The sequence below is a fragment of the Motacilla alba genome, chromosome 13, assembly GCF_015832195.1.
Source record: "Motacilla alba alba isolate MOTALB_02 chromosome 13, Motacilla_alba_V1.0_pri, whole genome shotgun sequence".
Taxonomy (NCBI): Eukaryota; Metazoa; Chordata; class Aves; order Passeriformes; family Motacillidae; genus Motacilla; species Motacilla alba.
Window position 1 is genome coordinate 14,834,424 of NC_052028.1, and position 22,924 is coordinate 14,857,347.

At 61.8% G+C, this 22,924-nt stretch overlaps 3 protein-coding genes across 10 annotated transcripts in view; 1 reads left to right on the plus strand and 2 right to left on the minus strand.

The window, feature by feature from the left end:
- The first annotated feature begins 3,620 nt into the window (after positions 1 to 3,620).
- Positions 3,621 to 10,611, plus strand: UNC5A (unc-5 netrin receptor A). 2 transcript variants are annotated; one of them, XM_038150442.1, is made up of 15 exons: positions 4,613 to 5,935; positions 6,075 to 6,218; positions 6,293 to 6,396; positions 6,508 to 6,688; positions 6,802 to 6,969; positions 7,158 to 7,322; positions 7,408 to 7,596; positions 8,016 to 8,315; positions 8,407 to 8,494; positions 8,574 to 8,742; positions 8,820 to 9,053; positions 9,149 to 9,298; positions 9,394 to 9,558; positions 9,643 to 9,818; positions 10,027 to 10,611. In XM_038150442.1, the coding sequence occupies exons 1-15, from the start codon at positions 5,569 to 5,571 to the stop codon at positions 10,184 to 10,186; spliced, it is 2,760 nt and encodes a 919-aa protein (XP_038006370.1). In that variant the 5' UTR covers positions 4,613 to 5,568; the 3' UTR covers positions 10,187 to 10,611. The 2 variants fall into 2 exon arrangements, with proteins under 2 accessions (XP_038006372.1, XP_038006370.1); XM_038150444.1 differs by lacking the exon at positions 6,802 to 6,969 and having other exon boundaries at positions 3,621 to 5,935.
- A 53-nt stretch (positions 10,612 to 10,664) lies between these two features.
- On the minus strand, positions 10,665 to 16,151 carry HK3 (hexokinase 3). 2 transcript variants are annotated; one of them, XM_038150441.1, is made up of 19 exons: positions 15,948 to 16,151; positions 15,669 to 15,821; positions 15,500 to 15,551; positions 15,260 to 15,422; positions 14,797 to 14,945; positions 14,504 to 14,638; positions 14,114 to 14,396; positions 13,862 to 14,045; positions 13,540 to 13,695; positions 13,187 to 13,420; positions 12,794 to 13,098; positions 12,577 to 12,716; positions 12,309 to 12,428; positions 12,130 to 12,225; positions 11,905 to 12,004; positions 11,599 to 11,782; positions 11,370 to 11,525; positions 10,980 to 11,213; positions 10,711 to 10,852 (listed from the first exon to the last, which is right to left on the minus strand). In XM_038150441.1, exons 1-19 carry the CDS (start codon positions 16,043 to 16,045, stop codon positions 10,711 to 10,713), a joined length of 3,084 nt encoding a protein of 1,027 aa, XP_038006369.1. In that variant the 5' UTR covers positions 16,046 to 16,151. The 2 variants fall into 2 exon arrangements, with proteins under 2 accessions (XP_038006368.1, XP_038006369.1); XM_038150440.1 differs by having other exon boundaries at positions 10,665 to 10,852; positions 15,500 to 15,821.
- A 757-nt stretch (positions 16,152 to 16,908) lies between these two features.
- UIMC1 (ubiquitin interaction motif containing 1) overlaps positions 16,909 to 22,924 on the minus strand; it is a 40,070-nt gene continuing 34,054 nt past the window's right edge. For 4 of the 6 annotated variants that reach the window (XM_038150041.1, XM_038150040.1, XM_038150042.1 and 1 more), the window contains exons 10-13: positions 21,314 to 21,392; positions 19,654 to 19,774; positions 17,829 to 17,892; positions 16,909 to 17,396 (exon numbers count right to left, since the gene is read on the minus strand). In XM_038150041.1, coding sequence (XP_038005969.1) covers positions 17,146 to 17,396; positions 17,829 to 17,892; positions 19,654 to 19,774; positions 21,314 to 21,392 — 515 coding nt within the window. In that variant the 3' untranslated portion in view covers positions 16,909 to 17,145. Of the gene's footprint in view, positions 17,397 to 17,828; positions 17,893 to 19,653; positions 19,775 to 21,305; positions 21,393 to 22,924 lie in introns of those variants that run through there. The other 2 variants (XM_038150044.1, XM_038150045.1) reach the window with 2 other exon arrangements.

Consider the following 22,924-nt stretch of genomic DNA (forward strand, 5'->3'; position numbering starts at 1 on the left):
GTTTGTTCTGGCTCGGTGCCACGCGGGGCTGGCACTACATCAAAGCGTGCGGAGCCTGGCAGGTGCTTGCGGGAGCGAACCGGGATGCTGACGGTGCCACCAGGGGCTGGGCACCCCCGGAGTCACCGCAGGCACCTCCTAGCCTGGCTCACCGGGTGGCCAGCAGCACACGAGACCGCCCCGTTACTGATGTCGGTGCCCAAGGTATGTTGGCATGGGGACTGAGTGCTGTGCATGTCCCACTGTCCCCCCTTCCCTGTGCCCGGGGGTGCACCCTCCGTGCCAGCAGTGCTCTGTCTGTCAGCACAATCATGGTCCATGGATTGCATGTCTGCCCGTGGGAAGGCTGAGGTGGGGCTGGCTCCAGACTGGGCACACTGGGACTCTGTCCTCACCCAGTCAGTCCCAGTTGCCCGGTTCCCCTTGGCTCTGCTGTCTCCCTGCTCCCGGGGGGGTGTCAGGCAGGTTGCTCCCCATGGGCCCCCAGACCCTGCTCTGCCAGGGCTCCTGCAGGATGGGGTTCTCAGGTCCCAGGTCCCTCAGACAGCCCTTGCTGCCATAGGGTTGTGAGGTGCCAGGGCTGCCGTCACCACTGGGTGACCCCCGTGGGTGACAGGGGTGAGGCTGTGGGGCTGGACATTGGCACCCGGGACTGTTGTCCCCTGCCTGTTCCAGCAGGACTGAGGGTGACCTTGACATTCCTCCCGGTGGGGCCAGGGCTTGGCCAGAGCTTTTGCTTCCCACTGTCAGTTAAAGGAGAGCCAGGAAACCCACTCAGCTTCCCGGGATTGAGACCCCAGAGACAGCTCCTGCACATTGCACTGGGCCAGTCTTGTGTCTTCCACCATCCCAGTGCTCGACTGGGCTGGGGGACCCCCTCATCCCCCCCATGGAAAGCGCAGGACCCTTCCCCATGCCGTGCTGCTGAGAGGGGCGGGCAGGTCTTGGCATGAGTCCTGCTGGCACAGAGGGTCTGGGGTCTGCGGGGCTCTTCAGCTACCCAGAGCTGGTCGGGAGCATGTCCCCTCTCCGGCTCCGTGTGTGCCTGGGGAAGAATGCCCAGCGCTGGATGCCGGGGCTGGCAGCCCTCAAGCAGGCAGAGGTGGTCCCTGGGGAGGGGCTGCCACCTCCGGCTGAATTTGGTGGCGCTGGCACCATTGTCCTCAGACCCCGGGCGTGCTGCAGCGGGGTCATGTGCGGGCACAGCCAGGGCGTGCAGCCCTGGGCGGGCGCCGGGAGCCCTGCCCGCCCTGGCACATGCTAATTGCATGTAATGGGGAGAGCGGTATCAGCTCAAATCCGTAATTAGGCAGCTCCATTGTCATGCAAACCCGCCTAATTCATTCACAACCAGCGCTCGCTTCATCAGCGCCCAGACGCTGCCAGGCACTCACCGGGAGACAGGCACCTCCACCCAGCCTCCCCCGTGGCCGCAGGGCTGCCACACGCGGGCCACACGCCTGAGGGACCCGGACAATGGCCAGCTTGTGGGGACACGCCAGAAAATTGGGGACACGGTCCAGGGTAGGGGGGGCACCCCGGGGACACGGTGCCCATTGGAGCGTGGAGGTAGCGTTGGCACCGTGTGCCCGTAGCCGCATCGTCCCCAGTGCTCAGCACGCACCAGGCTGGCCAGGAGCCAGGTCCTGCTGCCCAGCACTGGCATCCGACCCTGCTGGCTCTCTGCCCAGCCGCGGCTGGCACTGGCACCCGCCTGGCGTTGCTGTGGGACTGTGTGGGGTGGAGGGGTGGGTGCAAGGGAAGTGTTTGGCCGTGTCCTGATGCCCCAGGGGAGGGTCAGAGCAGCTGGGCAGTGCTGGGCAGTGCTGTGGCCCACGCCTGGGGGGTCTCCCAGAGACAACAGCAGCTGATGGTGCCTCAGAGGCAGCCTCTCCCAGCACGATGGTACCCAGCTCAAAGCCTCAGACGAGCTTTTTGATTGTGGCGAGTTGCGCCAGTTCCCTTCTCTGCACCCTGCAGAGAGCAAAGTGCCAGCGACGGGGACCCCTGCGTGCAGGGTTGGCACCCCCAGGCTCCCCTGGGAACAGCTGGGCACCCCCTATCCTCCCCCTGATGCCCACCCTTCCCTCGTTAAGGCCGGAGCAATCAGCAGCAATTATGGCTTTAATTACCTGATGCTGGGGTGAAGGCTGAGCGCCAGCAAAGTGCGAGGAAATCTTTCATGTTAATGGTGTGCCAGGCCTGGCACGGACTCGATGGATGGGGCACCAGCTGGGAGCGAATCTGCCGGCTGCAAAGCCCACGGGGATTCGGGGAGCTCCACGGAGGGGCACAGTGGTGCAGGCAGGTGCTGGCATTGAGGTCCCCAGAGTGGCAGCAGCAGGCAGGGGAGCATGCAGGGGGTGGGGGCAGAGGGAGGATGGGTGGGATGCTCCGTCGGGGGTGGCTGATGGTGGCAGCAGTGCTCAGACAGACCCGTGCAGTTGTCCCACTGCAGGCAGCCGCCTGCTCCCTCCCAGGGGCAGCTGTGCCCCGTGGGCACCCAGCGGCCGTGCCGGTGCCGGGGCTGGCGCTGCCGCAGCCGCCGGCGGGCAGCCTCTCCTCGCCAAGAGCACACTGACCTTCTCAGCGTCTCCCCGCACAGAGGCACCCCCCAGGCTGCTCCCGGCACCGCTGGGGACTTGGGAACCGTCACCCAGGCAGGGTCAGCCCCTTGAGGACCAGAGGGACCGTACTGGGGTACCCGTGGGAGCCTGGTGCATCCTGTCAGTGCCCCCCTCACCCCCAAAATGGGCAGTGCAGTGTCTTGCGGTCTCTCCTTGACCAGTAACACCAGTACACCTGGTGTTTCTGCTGCTGGGGAGCCCAGGTGCTACGGTGAGAGGCTGTGTGACCACCTGGGGTGGCAGGAAACAGGGAGAGCTTTGTACATGGGGGGCAGGGGCAGCTGCGGGTCCCACAGTGCTGTGACAAAGGCAGGGGCGGGTGCCCAGAGCTCACAGCGGGGCGTCCCCATCCCCTCCGCACCCTGAGCTGGGTGTCGCAGACTTGTTCCCCAGCCCACCACCCTTCCCCTCCATCAGGCACCACTCGTTAGCCCACGTGTTGGGGGGATAATTGATATTAAAGCCCTGCTTAATGCACCGACTTCACAGGCTGAGATTTATCAGCGCTGGAGCAAACTGTGCTCCCAGTCACTCCTCCTGCTGCAGGGAGAACGGCCGAGCCGTGCCCTGCCACGGTGAGGGAGGGGCGAGGGGTGTGTGGAACCCAGGGGCTCCCCCCCCGCCCCCCCCAACCCCATCCTCTCGTTCCGTTCCCCGTCGTCGTCCCCGCCGAAGTTGCCCGGTTCCCTTTGCCAAGGTGACATAAGCATCTCGCCTGTTGCCATGGCAGCGCAGCGGCAGGTGAGCGCCAGGCGGATGCGGGAGCCGGCACGCTCCACGTGGGGGCCGCTGCCCACGGGGCGCCCACGCCGCGCCCGCACCCACGGGCTGGGGGTGCCACCCTGGGGGGGGGAACCCACAGGGCTCGGGGGCCCCGCAGCGCATGGAGGGGCTGCAGAGTGCGGGGCAGCAGTGGGGGGCTGGGGGCTGTGCTGGGGGGAGTGGCTGTGCTGTGGGAGATGCCCACGCTGTGAGGAACGGCTGTGGCGTGGAGGGGTCCGCAGAACGGGGGGGGCCCGAAGAGCGTGGGGATGTGAGGTGCCCACAGAGCGTGAGACATGCAGCCACGGCGCATGAGATCCCCGAGGTGTTTGGTGTAACTGTGACGTGCGGGGTGGCCGTGGTCCACTGGATGGTCGCGGGGTGCGTGGGGTGCCTGTAGTGCGTGCAGAGCCCGCGGTGTGTAGGGTGCCCGTCATGAAGGGGGTGTCTGTGGTGCGTGGGGCACCCACATCATAGTTCCCCTGCTCCCTCACAGGGCTCCAGGCCAGCTCCGGCCTCCTGGTTGTGCCACATTGCTCCATCCATGCCCACACCACAGCACAGAGCCTCACCAGTGCCTGGCACAGTGCTCAGCAGCCAGACATCCAGGGCTGGGCAGCACCCTGGCCCTGCTGCTCACTGCACCTCCCCAGCTCTGTTTGCTGTCCATGCTCCCCCCGCCCCGCCCACAGGGCACCCAGCACCCCGCTTGGGTGGGCAGCTGCGGGGGCTCCATACCCATCCTGCCTCCTCCACGCCTCGCTGCCAGTCCCCTTCCTGCGCCCCTCCACTCAGCCGTGATGGATAGACACGCAGCTCGGCAATCGCTGTACTCATTTCACGTGTGATTAAAAAGCTGGTCCCGCAGCACAGTTCACCCGGCGCGTCTGCCACAGCCGCCCGGGCGGGAGGCGGCCGCGGTGCTGCGCAGCAGCAAACATGGCATTTCATAAATAAATTGGGTTTATTTACCCAGAGCCCACATGCCAGCACGGGTAGTGCAGCGTGGGCACCCGAGGTGCCCGAGCAGCAGGCGCAGCGGTGGGACCCGCGGGTGACGCGGCGAGCTGTGCCGCAGCCGGCACGGGGACAGCAGCGCCGGGGACCGCAGCGCCTGTCCGTGCCGTGACCCCCGGGCCGGCCCCAGGCTGCGGCTGGGGGGGTCGTTAAACCAGTGAAATATGAAATGCCTGTATATCCCCGACAGGAGTTTTAATTAAATTAATTGCCAGTGACATTGTAAAAGTGCTGATGGGGTAATAACCGGCGCGTTATGGTCGCCGTTTATCTTCCCCGCGTAAATTAGCTGCCGCACCTTGCCCGGTCCCGGTGGGCATCGCGGCGGGCTCGTCGGCACCCACTCCCCGGCTCTGAGGGGCCTGAGCCGGCTGGGGGGAGCGGCAGGGCCTGGAGCCTCCCCGGGGCACTCAGGCAGAGCCCAAGGGACCCTCGTGTCGCTCGCGTTCCCGGCAGGTGGCCGTGCCAGGCGGGAGCCAGCCGGGGTGGGCACAGGCAGTGGGGTCCCACGGGCACATGGGGAGTGGCTGGTGGTTGCCAAACGAAGGTACTTAATTACTGCGCATTCCATCCCATTTAATTGCTTATTAAATCCTAACCAGCCAATTAGCAGCAGCAATTACAGCTTCATTCAGTGACACAATCGCTATTTTATCGTTTGTTAATCAAATGCTTATTTAGGGCCCTGGTTTATTAACTCTTTCCACAGCAGGCACCGGCGGGGTGGGGGGAGAAGAGACACCTGGCCTTGTCTAGGTTGGGATGCGATATCGTGGGACTGTGCCATGTGTCATGTGCCCAGCACTGCTGTCCCTGTGAGGGCATGTGTGTCCAGCACTGAGCCATCCTCACCAGCCCAGGGCCAGCCAGCCCCCGTGTGCCCTGTAAGCGTGGGTGTCAGTGGCACACTCTGCTGTGCCACCCTGCCGTGTCACCACTCCTTGTCCAGCATCCCTGTGCCACTCTGGGATGCAGCAGGGCAGGATGCGGCCCCTGGTCAGTGCCTCACAGCGTGCTGGAGAAGGGGGTGGCAGGCACCCCGGAGGCATGAGCGATGGCCCTTGTTGGTCACACTACATTTCCTTTTCATTAGTGCTAAGTGTGGACATGAGGGATCGGCAAGGGTTCAGCGGGCACAGCCACTGCGTGGCTGCTTTCCCTGATGGATGGCGGGGTGGGAGAGGGCTGCCGCACTGCTGGTGGAAGGGACAGTGGGGAGGCACAGGGCCACTGGCACATGGCCGTGCCAGTGTGGCTGATGTCCCAGCCAGGGCACGTGGAGGTGGCCGAGCCCCATCTCCCCACAGGTGCTCAGCAAAGCGCGACCGTGGCCAACCCGGCATCTGGCGCATCCTCGGACCTGCTGCCGCACTTCCAGCTGGAACCAGAGGATGTCTACATTGTGAAGAACAAGGCAGTGAGCCTGGCCTGCCGTGCCACCCCTGCCACGCAGATCTACTTCAAGTGCAATGGCGAGTGGGTGCACCAAGGTGACCACGTTACGCAGCACAGCACCGACCGCAGCACCGGTGAGCGCCAGCAGGAGCGGCGGTGACAGCCCCGCTCCTGGGGAGCCTCGTGTGCCACTCTTGGCGGGGCTTGCCTGGGGCTGGGGCATCAGGGACAGCTCCCAGCATGTCAGTGTGACATGCCCCTGTCCCATCCCAGGGCTGCCAGTGATGGAAGTGCGCATCGAGGTCACCCGTCAGCAAGTGGAGAAGATCTTTGGGCTGGAGGAGTACTGGTGCCAGTGCGTGGCCTGGAGCTCCTCCGGCACCACCAAGAGCCAGAAGGCCTTCGTGCGTATCGCCTGTGAGTGTCTGCCTGTGAGGACAGAGTGCAGGGCACTGGCCCCAGCCCCCCACCTCACCCCTGTGCCTCCCCAGATCTGCGCAAGAACTTCGAGCAGGAGCCAACAGCCAGGGAGGTCTCCATTGAGCAGGGCATCGTGCTGCCATGCCGCCCTCCCGAGGGCATCCCCCCCGCCGAGGTGAGTCCCTGCAGCTGGGCAGGAGAGGATGTGGCTGGGGATATGCCTCACCCAGGGTGAGGATGTGTGTTGTCCCAGGCAGGCACCCAGTGACATCCCTGTGCCCTACAGGTGGAGTGGCTGCGCAACGAGGAGCTGGTGGACCCGGAACTGGATGCCAACGTCTACGTGACGCCAGAGCACAGCCTGGTGCTGCGTCAGGCCCGCCTGGCCGACACTGCCAACTACACCTGCGTGGCTAAAAACATCGTGGCCCGGCGCCGCAGCGCCTCTGCTGCCATCACTGTCTACGGTATGGCCCCTCCACGCCAGTCCCCACCATGCTGCCCCGGTGTCACTCTCCCTGTCCTGTCCCTCCCTGCGTCCCCTTAGCGGCAGGGCGCTGACGGGTCCCTCTCCACCCAGTGAACGGCGGCTGGTCGACGTGGACGCAGTGGTCAGGCTGCAGCACCAGCTGTGGACGGGGCTGGCAGAAGCGGAGCAGGACGTGCACCAACCCCACACCCCTCAATGGGGGTGCTTTCTGTGAGGGCCAAAACGTGCAGAAAACCGCCTGCACCACCCTCTGCCCAGGTACCTGCCCTGCTCGGGGCACCGCCACCGCCCCGTCGTGCCGCTGCTGCACTCCCCACTGCGCCCATTGCAGTCCCTGTCCCCATCAGATGTCTTGTCCTACAATTCCCCTGTGTGTCCGTCTCTGCCGGCCCCGGGGCAGGGAAGGGGGGTGGCAGCAGGGCGCTGACCCCAGGCTGTGCCTGCAGTGGACGGAGCCTGGTCGGAGTGGAGCAAATGGTCGGAGTGCGGGGCCGAATGCACCCACTGGCGCAGCCGCGAGTGCTCGGAGCCGGCACCACGCAACGGAGGCCGGGATTGTCACGGCCCCGAGCTGGACACCCGCAACTGCACCTCTGAGCTCTGCACCCACGGTGAGCACGGTGGGGATGGCGGGGTTGTCCCCTGGGAGAGGGGACCGGGGGGTGACCGTGTGTGCTGATGCCCTGCCCCGCACAGCTGCCCCCGGCGCGGAGGACGTAGCACTGTACGTGGGGCTGGTGGCCGTGGCCGTGTGCCTGGTGCTGCTGCTGCTGGTGGGGGTGCTGGTGTACTGCCGCAAGAAGGGGGGCCTGGACGCTGATGTGGCTGATTCCTCCATCCTCACCGCCGGCTTCCAGCCCGTCAGCATCAAACCCAGCAAGGCTGGTGAGTGAGTGTTGCAGGGACAGTGCACCCACACTGGGACATGGTGTTCCTTGGACCTGCAGGTGGCCATACCTGCCAGGGGGTCTCTGGGCAGGGGCTGTCTGCTACAGGGCATCCCCTACAGGTGGGGGTCTGTGCCCTGTGGGGTCCCTGGTCTTGAGTTGATTCTTTGTCTTATGGGATCCCTGACCTAGGGACAGGGAACTCTGCATCTTAGAGTCCCTGACCGTGGGGTCAGTGCTCTATGCCACATAGGGTCAGATCCCCAGGGGTGGTGGCTGTGCCCTATGGGGTCCTCAGTATGGGGCAGGGACTGTGTGCCCCATGCCCTCTGGAGCTGACTGTGCCCATGTACCACTGCTGGGAACCCCCTGTTTCCTCCATGCCCCAGCGCCACAGTCGCTTGCTCTGTGCTGCAGACAACCCCAGCCTGCTCACCATCCAGCCAGACCTCAGCACCACCACCATGACCTACCAGGGCTCGCTCTGCCCACGCCAGGACGGCCCTGCCAAGCTCCAGCTGCCCAACGGGCACCTGCTGAGCCCGCTGGGTGCTGGACGGCACACGCTGCACCACAGCTCGCCCGCCGCCGAGGGTGCTGACTTCGTGGCCCGGCTCTCCACACAGAGCTACTTCCGCTCCCTGCCCCGCGGCACCAACAACATGGCCTACGGCACCTTCAACTTCCTGGGGGGGCGGCTCATGATCCCCAACACAGGTACAGCGGGGTGGGGATTCCAGAGCACTGCCCAGGCCAGGCAGGGTCCTCATGGGGCTCACCCCCTGCCTGCACCCCCATTCCCACCCAGGGATCAGCCTGCTCATCCCACCTGATGCCATCCCACGGGGGAAGATCTATGAGGTCTACCTGACCCTGCACAAGCAGGAGGAGGTGAGGTAGGTGCTGGGGCTGCTGGGGCACGGGGCTGTTGGAGGGGGTTCTGTCCTGACTCAGCTGCCCCCGTCGCTGCCCCAGGCTGCCCCTGGCTGGCTGCCAGACGCTGCTGAGCCCCATCGTCAGCTGTGGCCCCCCCGGGGTCCTCCTCACCCGCCCCGCCATCCTGGCCATGGGGCACTGCGTGGAAGCCAGCGCTGAGAACTGGAGCATCCGGCTGAAGAAGCAGTCGTGCGAGGGCACGTGGGAGGTGAGCAGGGGCGAGGGGTTTCAGGGATGGAGGAGGGACAGCCACGGCTGAGGTGCATCTCCGCCTGGGTGCCGTAGGACGTGCTGCAGCTGGGCGCTGAGCCGTGCACAGAGCTGTACTACTGCCAGCTGGAAGCGCAGGCTTGCTACGTGTTCACGGAGCAGCTGGGGCGCTTTGCCCTGGTCGGGGAGTCCCTCAGCATGGCGGCCTCCAAGCGCCTCAAGCTGGTCCTGTTCGCGCCGGCCGCCTGCCCCTCGCTCGAGTACAACATCCGCGTCTACTGCCTCAGTGACACCCAGGACGTCCTCAAGGTACCGGGGTCCCCAACCTGCCCATCCCGGCCTGGAGCAAGATCTGCGCTCCCGGTGTGCGGCATCTCCTGCCTGACTGCTGCTTGTGCTGGCAGGAGGTGATCCAGCTGGAGAAGCAGCTGGGAGGGCAGCTGATCGGAGCCCCCCGGGTGCTGCACTTCAAGGACAGCTACCACAACCTGCGCCTCTCCATCCACGATATGCCCAGCTCCCTCTGGAAGAGCAAGCTCCTCGCCAGCTACCAGGTGAGGAGTCTGGCCGGTGTGTGGGGATGGGGATAGAGGTGTAGGGAGGTGTCCCTGCCGCTCTGACGCCCCCCAGCTCTGTCACCGCACTGCAGGAGATCCCCTTCTACCACATCTGGAGCGGGCTGCAGCCCTTCCTGCACTGCACCTTCACCCTGGAGCGCCTGAGCACCAGCACCTGTGAGCTGGCCTGCAAGATCTGGGTCTGGCAGGTGGAGGGAGACGGGCAGAGCTTCACCGTCAACTTCAACATCGCCAAGGTGAGGGCAGGACTGGGCCACTCTTTGGGGTGGCCATAACATTGCCTCACATCCCTTTCCCTCCCTGCTTGTGCTCTCCCCTAGGACACAAGGTTTTCAGACTGGCTGGTCCCCGACGAGGTGGGCACCCCGGCTCTGGTGGGCCCCAGTGCCTTCAAGATCCCCTTCCTCATCCGCCAAAAGATCATCAGCAGCCTGGACCCGCCGGGCACACGGGGAGCCGACTGGAGGACACTGGCACAAAAGCTCAACCTTGACAGGTAATGCAGACTGAGGACAGTGCTGGGGATGGCGTGGTATGCTGGATGGGGGCAGGGTTTCTGGCCTCATCCTGCACTTATGGATGGATGCTGGAATGCTGTGGGATCCCGGGAGAGGGCTGCTGAACAAGGTGAGGCTAGCACGGGGCTGATAATGGGATGTGGAGCCATCCCTGTGCCCTGACATGGTCCCTCTGTCCCCTTCCAGCCATCTCAGCTTCTTCGCCTCGAAGGCCAGCCCCACAGCCATGATCCTCAACTTGTGGGAAGCACGGCACTTCCCCAATGGCAACCTCTCCCAGCTGGCTGCCGCCGTGGCCGAGGTCGGCAAGCAGGACAGTGCCCTCTTCTCCGAGGCTGAGTGCTGAGCATGGCGGGTCCCACGGGACCACCACCATGGGGCTAAGGGGGCCCTGGCTGGCCCACCAGGCTCCTACTGCCCCACAGCGCACGAGGAGGGCTGCCTGGCCCCCTTGGGAGGGCAGGATGCACCTGCCCCATGGCAGTCAGGCCCCTCCAGCACTGTGGCGGCGGGACTCAGCCCAGCCCTGGGGGTCCCAGAGCCCCACGGTGGGGGACTGGGGGGGCACGGGGTGTGCGTCGTGCGTGCGGTGCCGTCGTGGTGTCTGCGTGTGGGGCCAGGCGGCCCCGGGCCCCGTGCCGTGTTGTGTAAAGCCCGTTTTTTTAATTCTGTATTAAGTGCATTCAAGTATTTACACTTGGCCTTATGTACATAGCGGTGCCGCGGGCGGGGGGTCTGCCGGACGTGAATGTAAATAAATTCGATATATATTGCTACGTGGGGCTGTGCCCGGCCATGCGCTGCCCCACGCCCCCCACCATCCCCCCAGAAGCTGGAGGTGCAGACCAAAGAGCTTTATTGGAATGGTGACTATTCCATGGCGTTGGCAGCGCGATCGGCCACAGCTGCCACGAGCGCGGCCCCTTTCCCCGAGCCATCCTCTGATAGCATGAAGGTCACGTTACATTTGGGTGCCAGGTCCTTCAGTGCTGTCTGGAGGTTTTTGGAGAAGCTAGACAGGATGGAAAGGGAGGGTGAGGACTGATGCTCCCACCCTATGCACACCACGCCTCCCACCACAGACCCCTTCACAGGGCAAGGATGCCCCATGGGGGCCTGCCGCCCCTGGCCCCACTCACCATGGGTGCAGCTTGTACAAGGTGCCATCCACCCCAACAGTGACATCCAGTTGCTCCACGCCCCGGTTCTCCCGCATCTTCTCCACCACAGCAGCCAAGCCAGCAGCGCAGAGCTGGGCCGCGCGCAGGGACACGGTCTGGCACACCTCCTTCATCAGCACGCTGTCCTCAAAGCTGGCATCGATCTCCAGTTCGTTCAGGATGGCCCGGATCTGCCGCAGGGCCAGCCCGTTGCTGCTCCAGAGCAGTGCCATTGTTAGCAGCAGAGTCCCCATCCCCATCACTGTCCCCATCACCCTGTCTGTGCCACATCGTGTAGCCTGGATCCTCTCCTGGTGTTCTGATATCCCCCCCCTGGGTTCAGGGAACCCATGGGAACCCAACACTCACAGTTCGATAGTAGAGAGGAATTTGGTCTTGAAGATGTCCTTGGTCTGGAGCTTGGGGCAGGGTTTGCTTTGGAACAAGAGCTCTTTCTCTGTCATTACCAGCAGGATCTGACGCACGATCTCGCCCAGGTACATGCCGCTGATGAGCTTCTCAAACCTATCCAAGGCACAGCCTCAGCTAGGCACAGCCACCTGCTCCCAGCCCCCTCTGCCCCAGGGCCCTCACCCACCTCTGCTTGCCCGGGTTGATGGTGCTTTCATCCACCACCTTGTCAAAGTGGGTGAAGAGATGGTCTAGGCAGCCGTTGTCCCCAAAGGCCCCCCACTCCATGTTGATGCACATGCGGCCCTGGTCCCCCTCCGCAGTGCCCACGTTCTTCATCTCCTCCATGTAACAGGCATTGGTCCCCGTCCCTGCAGGCACCACGCTGGTGTCACCCCCATAGCAGGTCTGGTAGAGGCACGTGGCCATGCCATGGGGGTTAGAGGGGCGGTGAGGAGACGGGGGAGCTCCTGGATGCAGAGGTGCTCCTCACCCACAATGAGGCCGATTTCACATTTGGGGTCATCATAACCACAGGCCATCATGGTTCCCACCGTGTCGTTGACCAGAGCCACCACCTGCATCCCTAAGTGCTGCCAAATAGGAGATGGGGACACATGGTCTAGTGGCATCCAGACAGCTCCTGGGGCTGACACTGCCTGGATGCAGGTCTCCCTACTCTCAAGGGGACGGGGACAGGCCACCAGACATTCCCTACCCGTTTGCGCTTGGCAGCGTCCCGCAGCAGCTGGACAACGTCCTGTCCCACGCAGCCTGAGGCGCTGAAGCCTTTGGTCCAGGTCAGCAGCAATGCCTGCAACAGTGGCCGGATCAGGGGCCAGGGCAGCACATCCTGGGGTCCTTCCCACCATCCTGGTGCTGGAGCCACCCCCTCACCTTATCCAGGCCCACTTGCTTGCAGGGGAAAGAGAAGGTGAAGCCGAGAGGCAGCATCTGTGTCACCAGGTTCTGCTTCGTCTGGAAGTCTATGATGCAGTCGATGATGTGGTCAAAGAGCTGTGGATAGCGAGCGCGGTGAGCATGGCCTAGGCTGGGGCAATGCTGGGGGGCCTCTCCCAGCCCCATCATGGCCCCATGGAGAGCAAGGAGGGAGGCAATGCCCACGCCCTCACCCCAGCCACTGGTAACAGGTCCTCAGCCTCACCTCCTCGCCAGTGCCCTGCATGATTTCAACCGGGATGACGTAGATCTCGCTGGCCATGGTGATGCCGTCCTCCGTTATGCGCACCACCAGCACACGAAAATTGGTTCCCCCCAGGTCCAGCGCCAGGAAGTCGCCTTTCTCTGCAGGGAGCCAGCACAGTGCATTAGCAGGGCCACAGCCTTCTCAGCACCCCATTGCCAGTGTCCCTGTCCCTTACCAGTGCCATCAGGTGTGTGATTAACGTAGGTGGGCAGCATGCGGACAGAGGCACTGGCATTGGTCTCCTTGTCCAGGCCCCGATCCATCTCCTCCCTCATCAGTGCCTGCACTTTCACCAGGTCGTCGCGGCTGAGCCGCAGCGGGGCCAGCACCTCGTCCACCGCCCGGCGCTGGGCTGCCAGGCGCAAAGCCACTGCTGTCACCATGGCCGCCCCCCGCCCAGAGCCGTCTCTTGAGGCCAGGATGGTGGCCATGCACTCAGGGGACAGTAGCCTTGACACACTCAGCAGGATCTCCTCAAACCTGCCCAGGATGAAGAGGATAGCATGGGCTGGGTGTGAGGCATCCCACTGGGGTAGCACCCCACTGGCAGCCCCGTGTTCCTCATCACCTGGGGTAGCCTGTGAACAATTCTCCTTCCACCCCGACGCTGACCATCAGTGACTCCATATCCCGGGTCTGGCACATGTAGCTGAGGATGGCAGCCAGCCCAGTGGCGTGGAGTGTGGCAGCACGCCCCAGCACTGCCCGGCAGATCTGCTGCACTCGGCCGCAATCGCGCTCGCTTGGCTGCAGCCCCAGAGCCTCCAGAATCCTCTTAACTTCAGTTGAGCCGTCCTCGTTGCTACAAGGCAGATCACAGCCTTGCAGCAACCTGCAGGTTCACCAGCCCGCAGCCAGGAACACCCATCCATCACCCCCCATCCTCCCACCCACGGCAGCTCCTGGTCCTCGGACACTCACTTGGCGATCTCCAGAAGATGCTGCATTGTGAACACTCCCTTCTCCTTCAGGACAGCAGCACTGGTCCCAGCGAAGATAGCTTTCTCAGCAGTCAGGGCAATCAGGACGTGCCTGACAATCTCCCCCAGGTACAGGGTGCCCACCATCTTCTCAAACCTGCGTGTTGAGCCCACATGGGAGTCAGTCACGCTTCCCTAGCAGCACCCCTTGGCCCTTTAAGAGCACCCAAGAGCCTTGCAGGGGAATGTGTGCTCCTCTTGGTGGGGCCTGACATGCTCAGGGATAGATGGGGAGCCTGTCCTTTCTAGGGGAGAAAGAGCACCTCTTCTCCCCAGGGTTGGAAGATTCCTCATCCACGGATTGATCGTAGGATGTGAAGAGGTCGTTCAGGGTGCCATCATCCCCAAAGCAGCCCCACTCAGTGTTGACACACATCCGCCCGCTGGTCTCCTCCGTCATTTCCACCAGGTACGCCTCGGCCATGAAGCAGCAGTTGGAGCCCTTGTCTGCAGGAGTGACGGGGCTGAGCACCAGCAGGGCCCCCCCAGCACCCACCGCCGTGCCCAAGTCTCACCTGCAACCACGGCGACCTCACAGGCCCTCCCCTCCAGGCTGCAGGTCATCATGGTGCCCACAGTGTCATTCATCAGGGCAACAACTTCCACACGGCGGAGCTGGCTAGGAGCAGACTGAGAGGATTTCCTGCCCTTCCACAGCCAACTGCCTGCCCCACTGCCCTCCGCTTCCTCCTTATCTGGCTTAGCCCGCTTATCAATGGCTGCCTGCAGCAGCTGCACCACGTCCTTCCCCACCACGCCACTGCAGTTGAAGCCCTTGGACCAGGAGAGGAGTTCTGCCTGTGGAGAGAATGCGGCAGAGCCATTGACCTCTGGCACCAGGACGGTTCCTCTCCCCACTGCTGCTGTGCTGTGGTCACAGCCTGGAACGGGGCTCTCGCCCTCACCTTGTCCAGCTGCGTCTGCAGGCAGGTGAAGGGGAACACAAAGCCCAAGGGGAGGTACTGCTCAGCGCCGTTGGTGTCAGAGCTGGTGGTCTCGGCCAGGAACTGGACCACGCATTGTGCAATGAAGTCAAAGAGCTGCAAAGTCATGACTGGGGGTAAGGGCCGCTTGCCTTGCTCAGTACCCAGGCTGCGAAAGGCAGCCTTGAGCTCCAACACCAGCCCGGAGCCCTGCCGAGCCTCCGTGATGCTGGGCAGCCCAGCAGCAGCCACCCTTTGCCCTGGCCTCCTCATACCGCTTCCCCCTCGCCCTGCGTGATGCCCTCGGGCAGGTCATAGATCTTGTACATCATCTGGGGGCTCAGGTTTCCATCTCCGTAGAGGGTCACCAACAGGGTCCGAACCTGGTTCTGGCACAGCTCCACCACCAGAAAGTTGCCCTTCTCTATGGGGACACAGAGGAAGTGTCAGGCAGAGGCTTTCCCCATGGCAGATCTCCCAAAATGTGCTCCTTGTCCTGTCCCAGGGACAGTCACTCACCCATGGGGGAAGCTCCTGAGAGCCTGAGACTCTCAGAGGGGCCAAGGGAACAAGCTTCTGGCTACTGCCCCTGCACTGGGGAGTGGCAGAGGAGCTTATGGACCCCATAACTGATCCAAGAGTGGTTTACCCCTCCCCAGCACCCCCAGGGTCAACTCCAGTGAGGTGTGCAGGGCTGCCAGTAGCAGAACAGTTCATCCTCAGGCTGGGCTGCCTTACCAGTGCCGTTGGGAGTGGAGCAGATGTAGGTGGGCAGCATCCGCACTTTGGCCTCTGCGTGTGTCTGGCGGCTCAGCCCCTTGCACATGTCCTGCATCATGTGGCCCTTCATAACATGCAGCCTCTCCAGCGGGATGCTGAGTGCTCGCAGGGCTCGTTGTATCTGGGGATGGTGCATTAGGACAGAGGCGCACAGGCCAAGGGCAGGGAACTTACGGCTGGAGCGGGGACGGGCCTTACCGGTGTGCTGTGGGAACTATCACGGCGCTGGCTCAGATTGCTCGCTGAGAACCTGCATGGAGGGAGGTGGCGTGTCACCCACTGAGCTCTGGCCTGCAGGACAGGACCAATGCGTCCCCTTGCCCAGGCACACGGTGGGGCGGGGGGCCTGTACCAGCTCTGCTCCCACCTGCTGTCTATCTCCATGCCCAATGAGGTGTCCATATTTTCGTCCCTGTGCAGTATCTTCAGGCTGCCTCTGCGGTCGTGGAGGAGGACGCTCTGCCCCATCACGGTCATAGGGCCGAGCGGGGGGGCGGCGGAAGGAGAGGGTCCCCACAACCTGCAAGAGGCCAGAGCTGATGTGTCTCCCCTGCAACAGCCTGAGGGATCCAGGAAACCTGCGCGGCCCCATCCCCGGCCCCACAGCGGTCTCCGCAGGGCAGGAGCCGCTCACCGGTCCACGTACCGGCTGTCCTGCTCCTGCGCGCCCATGCTTTGGTCTGCTCTGTCCGCCCCGCCGGACCGGCCATTTTGGGATCTGGGCTGGGTGCCGCGACTGCCCATGGTGGCGAGGCAGGGGCCGGTGTTTGGGGCCGGTGTTTGGAGCCGGTGTGGGGCCGGGCCGGTGGTGGCCGGGGCCGGTGTAGGGGCCGGTGGTGGCCGGGGCCGATGTAGGGGCCGGTGGTGGCCGGGGCGGTGTGCGGGGCCGGTGGTGGCCGCGGCCGGTGTGCGGGGCCGTTACGGGGCCGGGGCCGGTGCCGGCGCGGGCGGGGCCGTTGCCGCCGCCGTCCCCGTGGCAACAGCCGCGCCCCGCCCGCCATTGGTCGCCCCGCCGCGAGCCGGCCCCGCCGCGGCCAATGGGCGGCGCCGCTCGGGCCCCGCCCGCGGGAGGGGCCGCTCCCCGCTCCCCGCTCCCCGCTCCGCTCCCCGGCCGGCGGCAGCGCCGCTCAAAGCCCGGCGCTTCATGAGCTCCGCAGCAGCCCGTCCCGTTAATTAGGCGTGGGTCGCCCTCCCCCGTTCTCCGGGAGGATGCTCTCTCGGGGAGCAGATCCCTCCGACGCCGGTGCGAGGCAGGGAAAGCCCCGCTGCCCCGGGGAGCGGGCGTACGGCCGAGCCACCTCGGGACGGGGAAAGCACCAAGGACGCGGGGACACCGCGGCCGTGGCTCCTCCGGTCCTTGCATCCGCTGACTGCGGCTGTCAGCTGGCACCAAGGTGCCCTCTGCCACTCCCGGCTGGGAATATTAGTGCCGTGCTGCTGCACAGAGCACAGGACGCTGCAGCCCTCTGCCCTGAGCCCCCAGCAGGAACCCCAGCTCCAGGCTCCTTGGCAGTGTGATTTGGGACCCAGCGTCTGCTGCTTCTTCTCTCCTCCCTCCAGTGCCCTCCCATTCCCCAGAGAAAGCCAGCACAGCTCTGCCGTGGTGCTGCAGTTTCATAAAAACATACATAAATATATTTCCATTTCTGTAAGAGAGAGCAAAGCTGCACAGGCACCTATAAAACACACAGTCACTTCTCCACCCAGCGCTCCCAGCACAGGTCGTATAAAACATATAAAAGGGGCGCAGGAGACAAAGGCTGCAGGTGAAGCAGGGGTACAGTGCCAAGAAGACCCTCACTGGGGCACAGGGGGCACCGGGGGTCCCTGCAGCATTGCCACCCTCAGAACTTGTGCCTTCTCCGGCGGCAGCCTTTGGGCCGCTGCTGGCTGCCCGCATGGAGAGCCACGCATGGCTCCGAGTCCACCACGCCATCCATGGCTTCCAAGGAGATGCCGGGCTTCGCAGGGGAGACGTGGAAAGGAAGGTGCTGAAGGGAGATGGGGCTGTCTGCTGAGGGCTCCCCATCAGCGGCTGAGAGTGTGGGAGAGGACTGCTGGTCTAATCCAGTGAGGGGAGTCCCCGCGTCAGCACCTGCAACAAAAGCACACATCAGCCCTCCTGTGTGAGCCACGGGTGCTGCCAAAGCACCTCTCCCCCCTCTTTTCCTCCTGTCCTTGGATCCATGGAGGGAAGCAGACACATGCACTGACAGGGACAGCAGAAGCCTCCCACATTCCCCAGGAAGCTGGACATGCCTTGGTGCAATGGTTCAGAGTACACCCCTGTTCCTGCAAGGGCTCTGGGGTGGTTCCAGTGGGCACACATCCAGTGGGTACTGGCAGGAATGTGTGCAGCCAGCTGGGGAATGCTGATAGCCAGCTAAGCCCACAGCCCCCTGCCCTGCTCAGGAAGAACAGACCCTTCCAAGGGGAATTTACTCTCCCAGAACAGCCCAGGCTAAGCCAGGACCAAAAGAGGAGAGGCAGCCCCAATCCAGCCAGGCTAGAATAGAAAGTTCTGTACCTTCAGACTTGCTCTCCGAGAGCTCCAGCATCCTGAGGAGTCCTCTCTCCTGCCTTCCAGTGTCCTGCCAAGGAGAGGAGAACCACCATCACAGCGCTGCCACGAGGGAACCCCTTAGCCAGGATGGCCTCGTGGGCACTTGTTCCCCCAGCCCTCAGGGTCAGGCTGGGCACAAGAGGGACTGCTACTTATCCAGGGCCTCCAGCCACCACGGCAAGGGCACTGCTCTGTGCCCAGCCCAACTAGTGCTGAAGCAGAGGCAGCAGGGAGCAGCTAATCAAGCAGAAGCTGGTCAAGAGGGAGGCCAGGGTACAGGATGCCATCCCCAAGCCCAGCCAGCAAGCACAGAGCTGTGATAAAATGGGGCATCAGGGGCTCTGACACAGCTGGAACACATCCCCCAGCACTGCATGTCCAAGGGCAGACTTGTCCCACTCTGTCCAAGGGTGCTTGGTGCTGGAGGGAAGGGCCTTCCTTCAGGGCACAGCCAGACTAGGAACACACCTTGTGCCTTCTCTCTGCCCCTGGGAAGGTGCAGCCATGCTGTCACACATGCTAGGGGAAGACCACTTGGCCTGGCTGCTTTGAGCCTCACTGGCCCAGCAAAGTCCCCTCTCCTGGCTGCTCCCTGCCTCCAGAACTGCTCTGGAAGGCACTGGCATCCTGGCTGTGGCATTGGAGCTGCAAATCACCCCAAAATGGGCTGTTGCAGGAAACTGCAAGCCCAACTGTGCCATTAGGAAGCTTTGCATAGCCCAGCCAATGCCCAGGCTTCCCCAGTGAGCTGCCACCCCAGCAGAAGACAGGGCCAGAGGTAACAGAGCCTTGCTGAGCCTTCCCAAAGAGCCCCCTGGCTTCAGCATCTTTCCCCCATACCCTGTGCCTGCTTGCAGGACCCACACACCAGGCAGCTGTGGGGCACAGGGACAGAATCAAATAGCCCCACAGAGCTGGTCACATGCAGGAGCAGCCATGCCCTGCAGTACTCTGAACCACACAGTGCTTGGCTGTATCCCAGCCAAAATCATCAACCAGAAATCTCATCATTTGCATCTGAATCCCCAAAGGGCTGAGGTCTGTGATGGATTTAAGGGATTATACAAAACTAAGACATCATGTTGCATCTTCATGCCGTGAATCACATTTCTGAGCGCAGGCAAAGCTGCAGCACGAGGCTTTTGCCTGCAGGAGCCAGGAGGAAGGCCTGGAAGGACCCTCTGTGCTCCCCTGGGACTGCCACAAGCAGGAAAAAGCACGGTGGGAGCTAACACCTGGCGAGTGACTGTGAGCCAGCTGCCACCCACGCTCCTGCCTCCCACCTCCTCTAGCAAGGCACATTCCCCACACCCAGCACACCTCCAGCACACTCACTCCCCCACAATTCTCCTGGGACGCTGCTGCTCGCTCCCAGCACTGAGCAATTTCCCCTGCTCTGGCTCTGAAGCCTTCCCCATGGGAATGGGCCTGTGGATATCCAGCTAGGTTTGTCATGCTGACGCTGGCCTCCGCTCCATCGACATTCAGCCGAGGAAGGCTGCAGGACTGAGGCGTGCTGGCTGGCAGCAGGACAGCCCTGGCTGCCTGCCCACTGGAGAGGCTGCTGGCAGCTCTGCTGGATTAGCTCACCCCTGGGACCGGTCCGTGCTCTCGCAGACCGTGGTGGGAAGGAGGGCAATGAGTTCTCTGTCCACAGCGGCCCACGGGGACAGGCAATCCTACATCAGGTCAGCTCATCCCTGCCAACCAGGGAACCAGCTCCTGCTGCCAACCCAGCCCCACACCCAGCGCAAAGCAGAGGGGATGGTGCGCAGGGGTCGCCCCTCACCTTGGCTCTTCGCAGCCTCCTGGTTCCCTGAGCTTGCCGAGCAGCCTGAAGGCAGCTGTCCACGTGCCTCTGATACTGCAGCAGTGGCACCAGTGACTTACAGAGGTAGCACTTCTCACACCTGCCAGGCAGCAAAGGACAGAGCAGAGCATTAGGATTCACCCTGCACTGGGCTCCCAGACAGCAGCAGTGACTCTCCTCCTCCAGGCCACGCCGTGGAGAAGGACGTGCCACCAAATCCAGTCTCGCTCCGTGGGGTCAGGCCGGCACCAATCGCAAGGACTGAGTGATTATCAGTTTTCCCTGCCTGTTCCTCTGTATCCTGCTGCTGCAGCAGCGGGACAGTAATCAAATCTGCTCATCTAACTATCTCAAACACCACTGGTTTTTCCCCAGACATAAAGCACCCTGTCAAAATCTACAGAAATGAAGTGCAAGGGCTTTGCAAAGGGGAGTTAAATTCTGCCTGAAAAGCAAACCAAGTGTGTTAAATCAGAGAGACATTTTACCAGGGCTGGATGAACTTGTCTGACTAGTAAATCAAGCCTTTCTCTGCACTGTCTCCATTTTACATCATGCCATGCAGGGAGAGGAATTGCAGAGCACATGCTCCTGCTGGGGGGTTGGCTCAGCTTGTTTCTCAAACCCCCTCGTTTGGGTGGAAGATGCTCAGGCTCACGCAGGACAACTGAGTGTTCTTGGGAAGAAGATTATTCTGGGTGAAAGGAGATGAAGGTCAGGCATAGATTTACACAGCTACGCTCACTTCCACACCAGCTCTCAGCAGGGACTGAACCCTGCAGAAGAGGACACTGGCTCTTCAGGAGGGAAGCTGCATTCAGGAATGGACTATCTCCATTGGACTATCTCCATGGACTAAGACAAGACAAAGCCCCCAGGGACCAGCCCCAGCAACATTGTGTTCAGTTTGATAGTGGTACTCTCTGAGTGAAACACCCCAGGCTCTAAAATGCATATGGAGAGCCCCCATCGAGCAAAACTCTGCAGCACTTTTTCCCGTATTTTCTTTCCAGTCAGTGCTGATTACCCAGATAATGTGTCTAAACAGAAGCTGTCCTCTCTATAATTAGCCTAATTCCATTAGTGATGTTGCCATCCACTGTTTGTAACAGCAAAATTGCTTCCATAGCAGGGATTTTACTGTCAGATCCTCTCTTATGATGCTTTGTGTGGGTGGCAGGAGGAGGGGCTGCATGGAGAGAGATTAAACAAAGCCACTGCTATTCTGAAAGTCTAATTTAATTAAGAATATCCCTACAGGTGCCATGTTGACAGCCTCCATGTCCTGGCCTCTTCTTTTCCCGGGGTTACCAAGCTCAAACCTCCCCATCAGAAACTGGCTGAGTTAGCACCATTTTAGCTACAGCTTCCCCCCCAGCAGCCGTGTGCCCCTGACCCGTCATGGATTGGGCTGAAAGGAAATCAGTGCAAAAATAAACAATCTGAGAACAGCAAATTCCTCTTGCTTCAGTTTAAATATAGCCAGCACTGCAACAAGAGGCACTGAGGAAAAGCAATTTCTTAGGGAAGCACTGTTATAAGGCCAACGGCCAGCATTTGTACAGGAATAAAGACATCCATAGCCAAGCTAGTACAGAAGCACAGAAATAATCTTGGAGGAGCAGGCATACCTACTTACTTGTCAATGTCTGAGGATGGTGGGCTGCTTTTACCACTGGCAGCTTTATTTCTTGCCTCTCTCTGACGCCGGGTGAGCACTGGAGGAAAAACAGAAAGGGTTAACAAAAAGGGTTACGACCATCCACCCCAAACTATCCCTACATCATGCTCAAATGCACCAAGTTTCCATCACTTCCACTCAAAGCTGCAGCAGAAGTGATGGTAGAGGTGAAGAAACAGTAGACTGGGACAAGCAGGGTTTTCTTTCCTGCAGAAGAAGTTGTTGGACAAGTCTCCTATTTTCCTGGGGGGATTCTGAAAATTTTACCTTTCCCAGACTGGGGAGCCAGCTGACCACTTCACACCTAATTTGCCAGAAACAGCTGGACTGACAGTCTGGAGTTTACAGGAATTTCGGAGCTGATGACAGCAGTGTGATAGCCTGAGAGCAGCGTTACCCAGCTGCTCTGGCAGCACAGCCCAGCTCCCTGCCAAACCAGGCTGCCGTGCCTGCTGCAGGGAGGGACAGTGCCAGCTGTGGGCTCGGGGGAATGCAGAGCTGAGGCAAGGGCTGTGCAGAGGCACCACGCCTTTGACGGAGAGCCTGGCTGGGAAGGGACACAGCTCACACTGGAAAGGGAAGGTTACAACAATTAGCCCACATTCACGGCTTTCCCACTGCCCGTGTGAACTGTGGTGCTATGGTCCACAGACAGCCCTGGCAGCCCCTTGGATGAAGGTCTCCAGCAGGAGCACTGGTGCTCTCCAGAAGCTCCAACACATGGGTAGCCAGTGAGATCCCAGCTGAGCAGCTGATGACGGGTCCAACCATTTTTGTTCCCCCAGCAAGCCCAAGCAGCCTTTCCCAAGTGGCTCTGCAGGCATCTGCAGGGAGCACGTTGGAGTGTTGTCCCTTTCAGTTGAGTTCCTCTCAGCGTATTCCTGCTGACATACCACCAGCAAAGATCCTCAGGGAACATTTCAGAGAGCTTAGCTTGCTTCACCAGGGACGTTGGAGACTCCAACTCCAAAACAGATGTCACAGTAAGCGCTCTCAGGCATGCTGGCTAAGGGGACAATGCAGGGAGCTGTTTTATGGCTTGCTGATGCTGCTTCTCATACTCATGAGGACAAAAGTCTGACTCCAAGGTATAGGCACAACAAACCTGTTATTGTCAGCACATCATCTGTGATAAAGAAAGCGAAGCACAAAAATTTTGTGTGGAACAAAAGGAATTCTTCCCAGTTTTAGCAAAACCCCATTTCTAGAATGTTGGGCAACCCCAGCATCTATCCACAATGCAACACAGCCTTTCCTTTAGCAGCAATCACTGATCTGCAGCTAAAACCAGCAATGTTCTGTGAAGTGCTCAGGAGCTGTTGGGGCTGATGGGAGACAACCATGCCGAAGAAACAAGCTCAAGCCTTCCTGGGATGTGGGTATTGTCTCGTAGGCGATGACTGATACCAACAGCTCATCGCTCACAGGAACTAAAGCAAACGCCTCTCTTGAACATAGCCTGGCCCAGATTTGAAGTGGCAGCCTGACTAGGAAGACTGGTAACAATGGCCATCCCCCAGGCCATCCAGCCTCGCAAGAAGCCGACCAACAGTGTGTTTGACAGCCTGG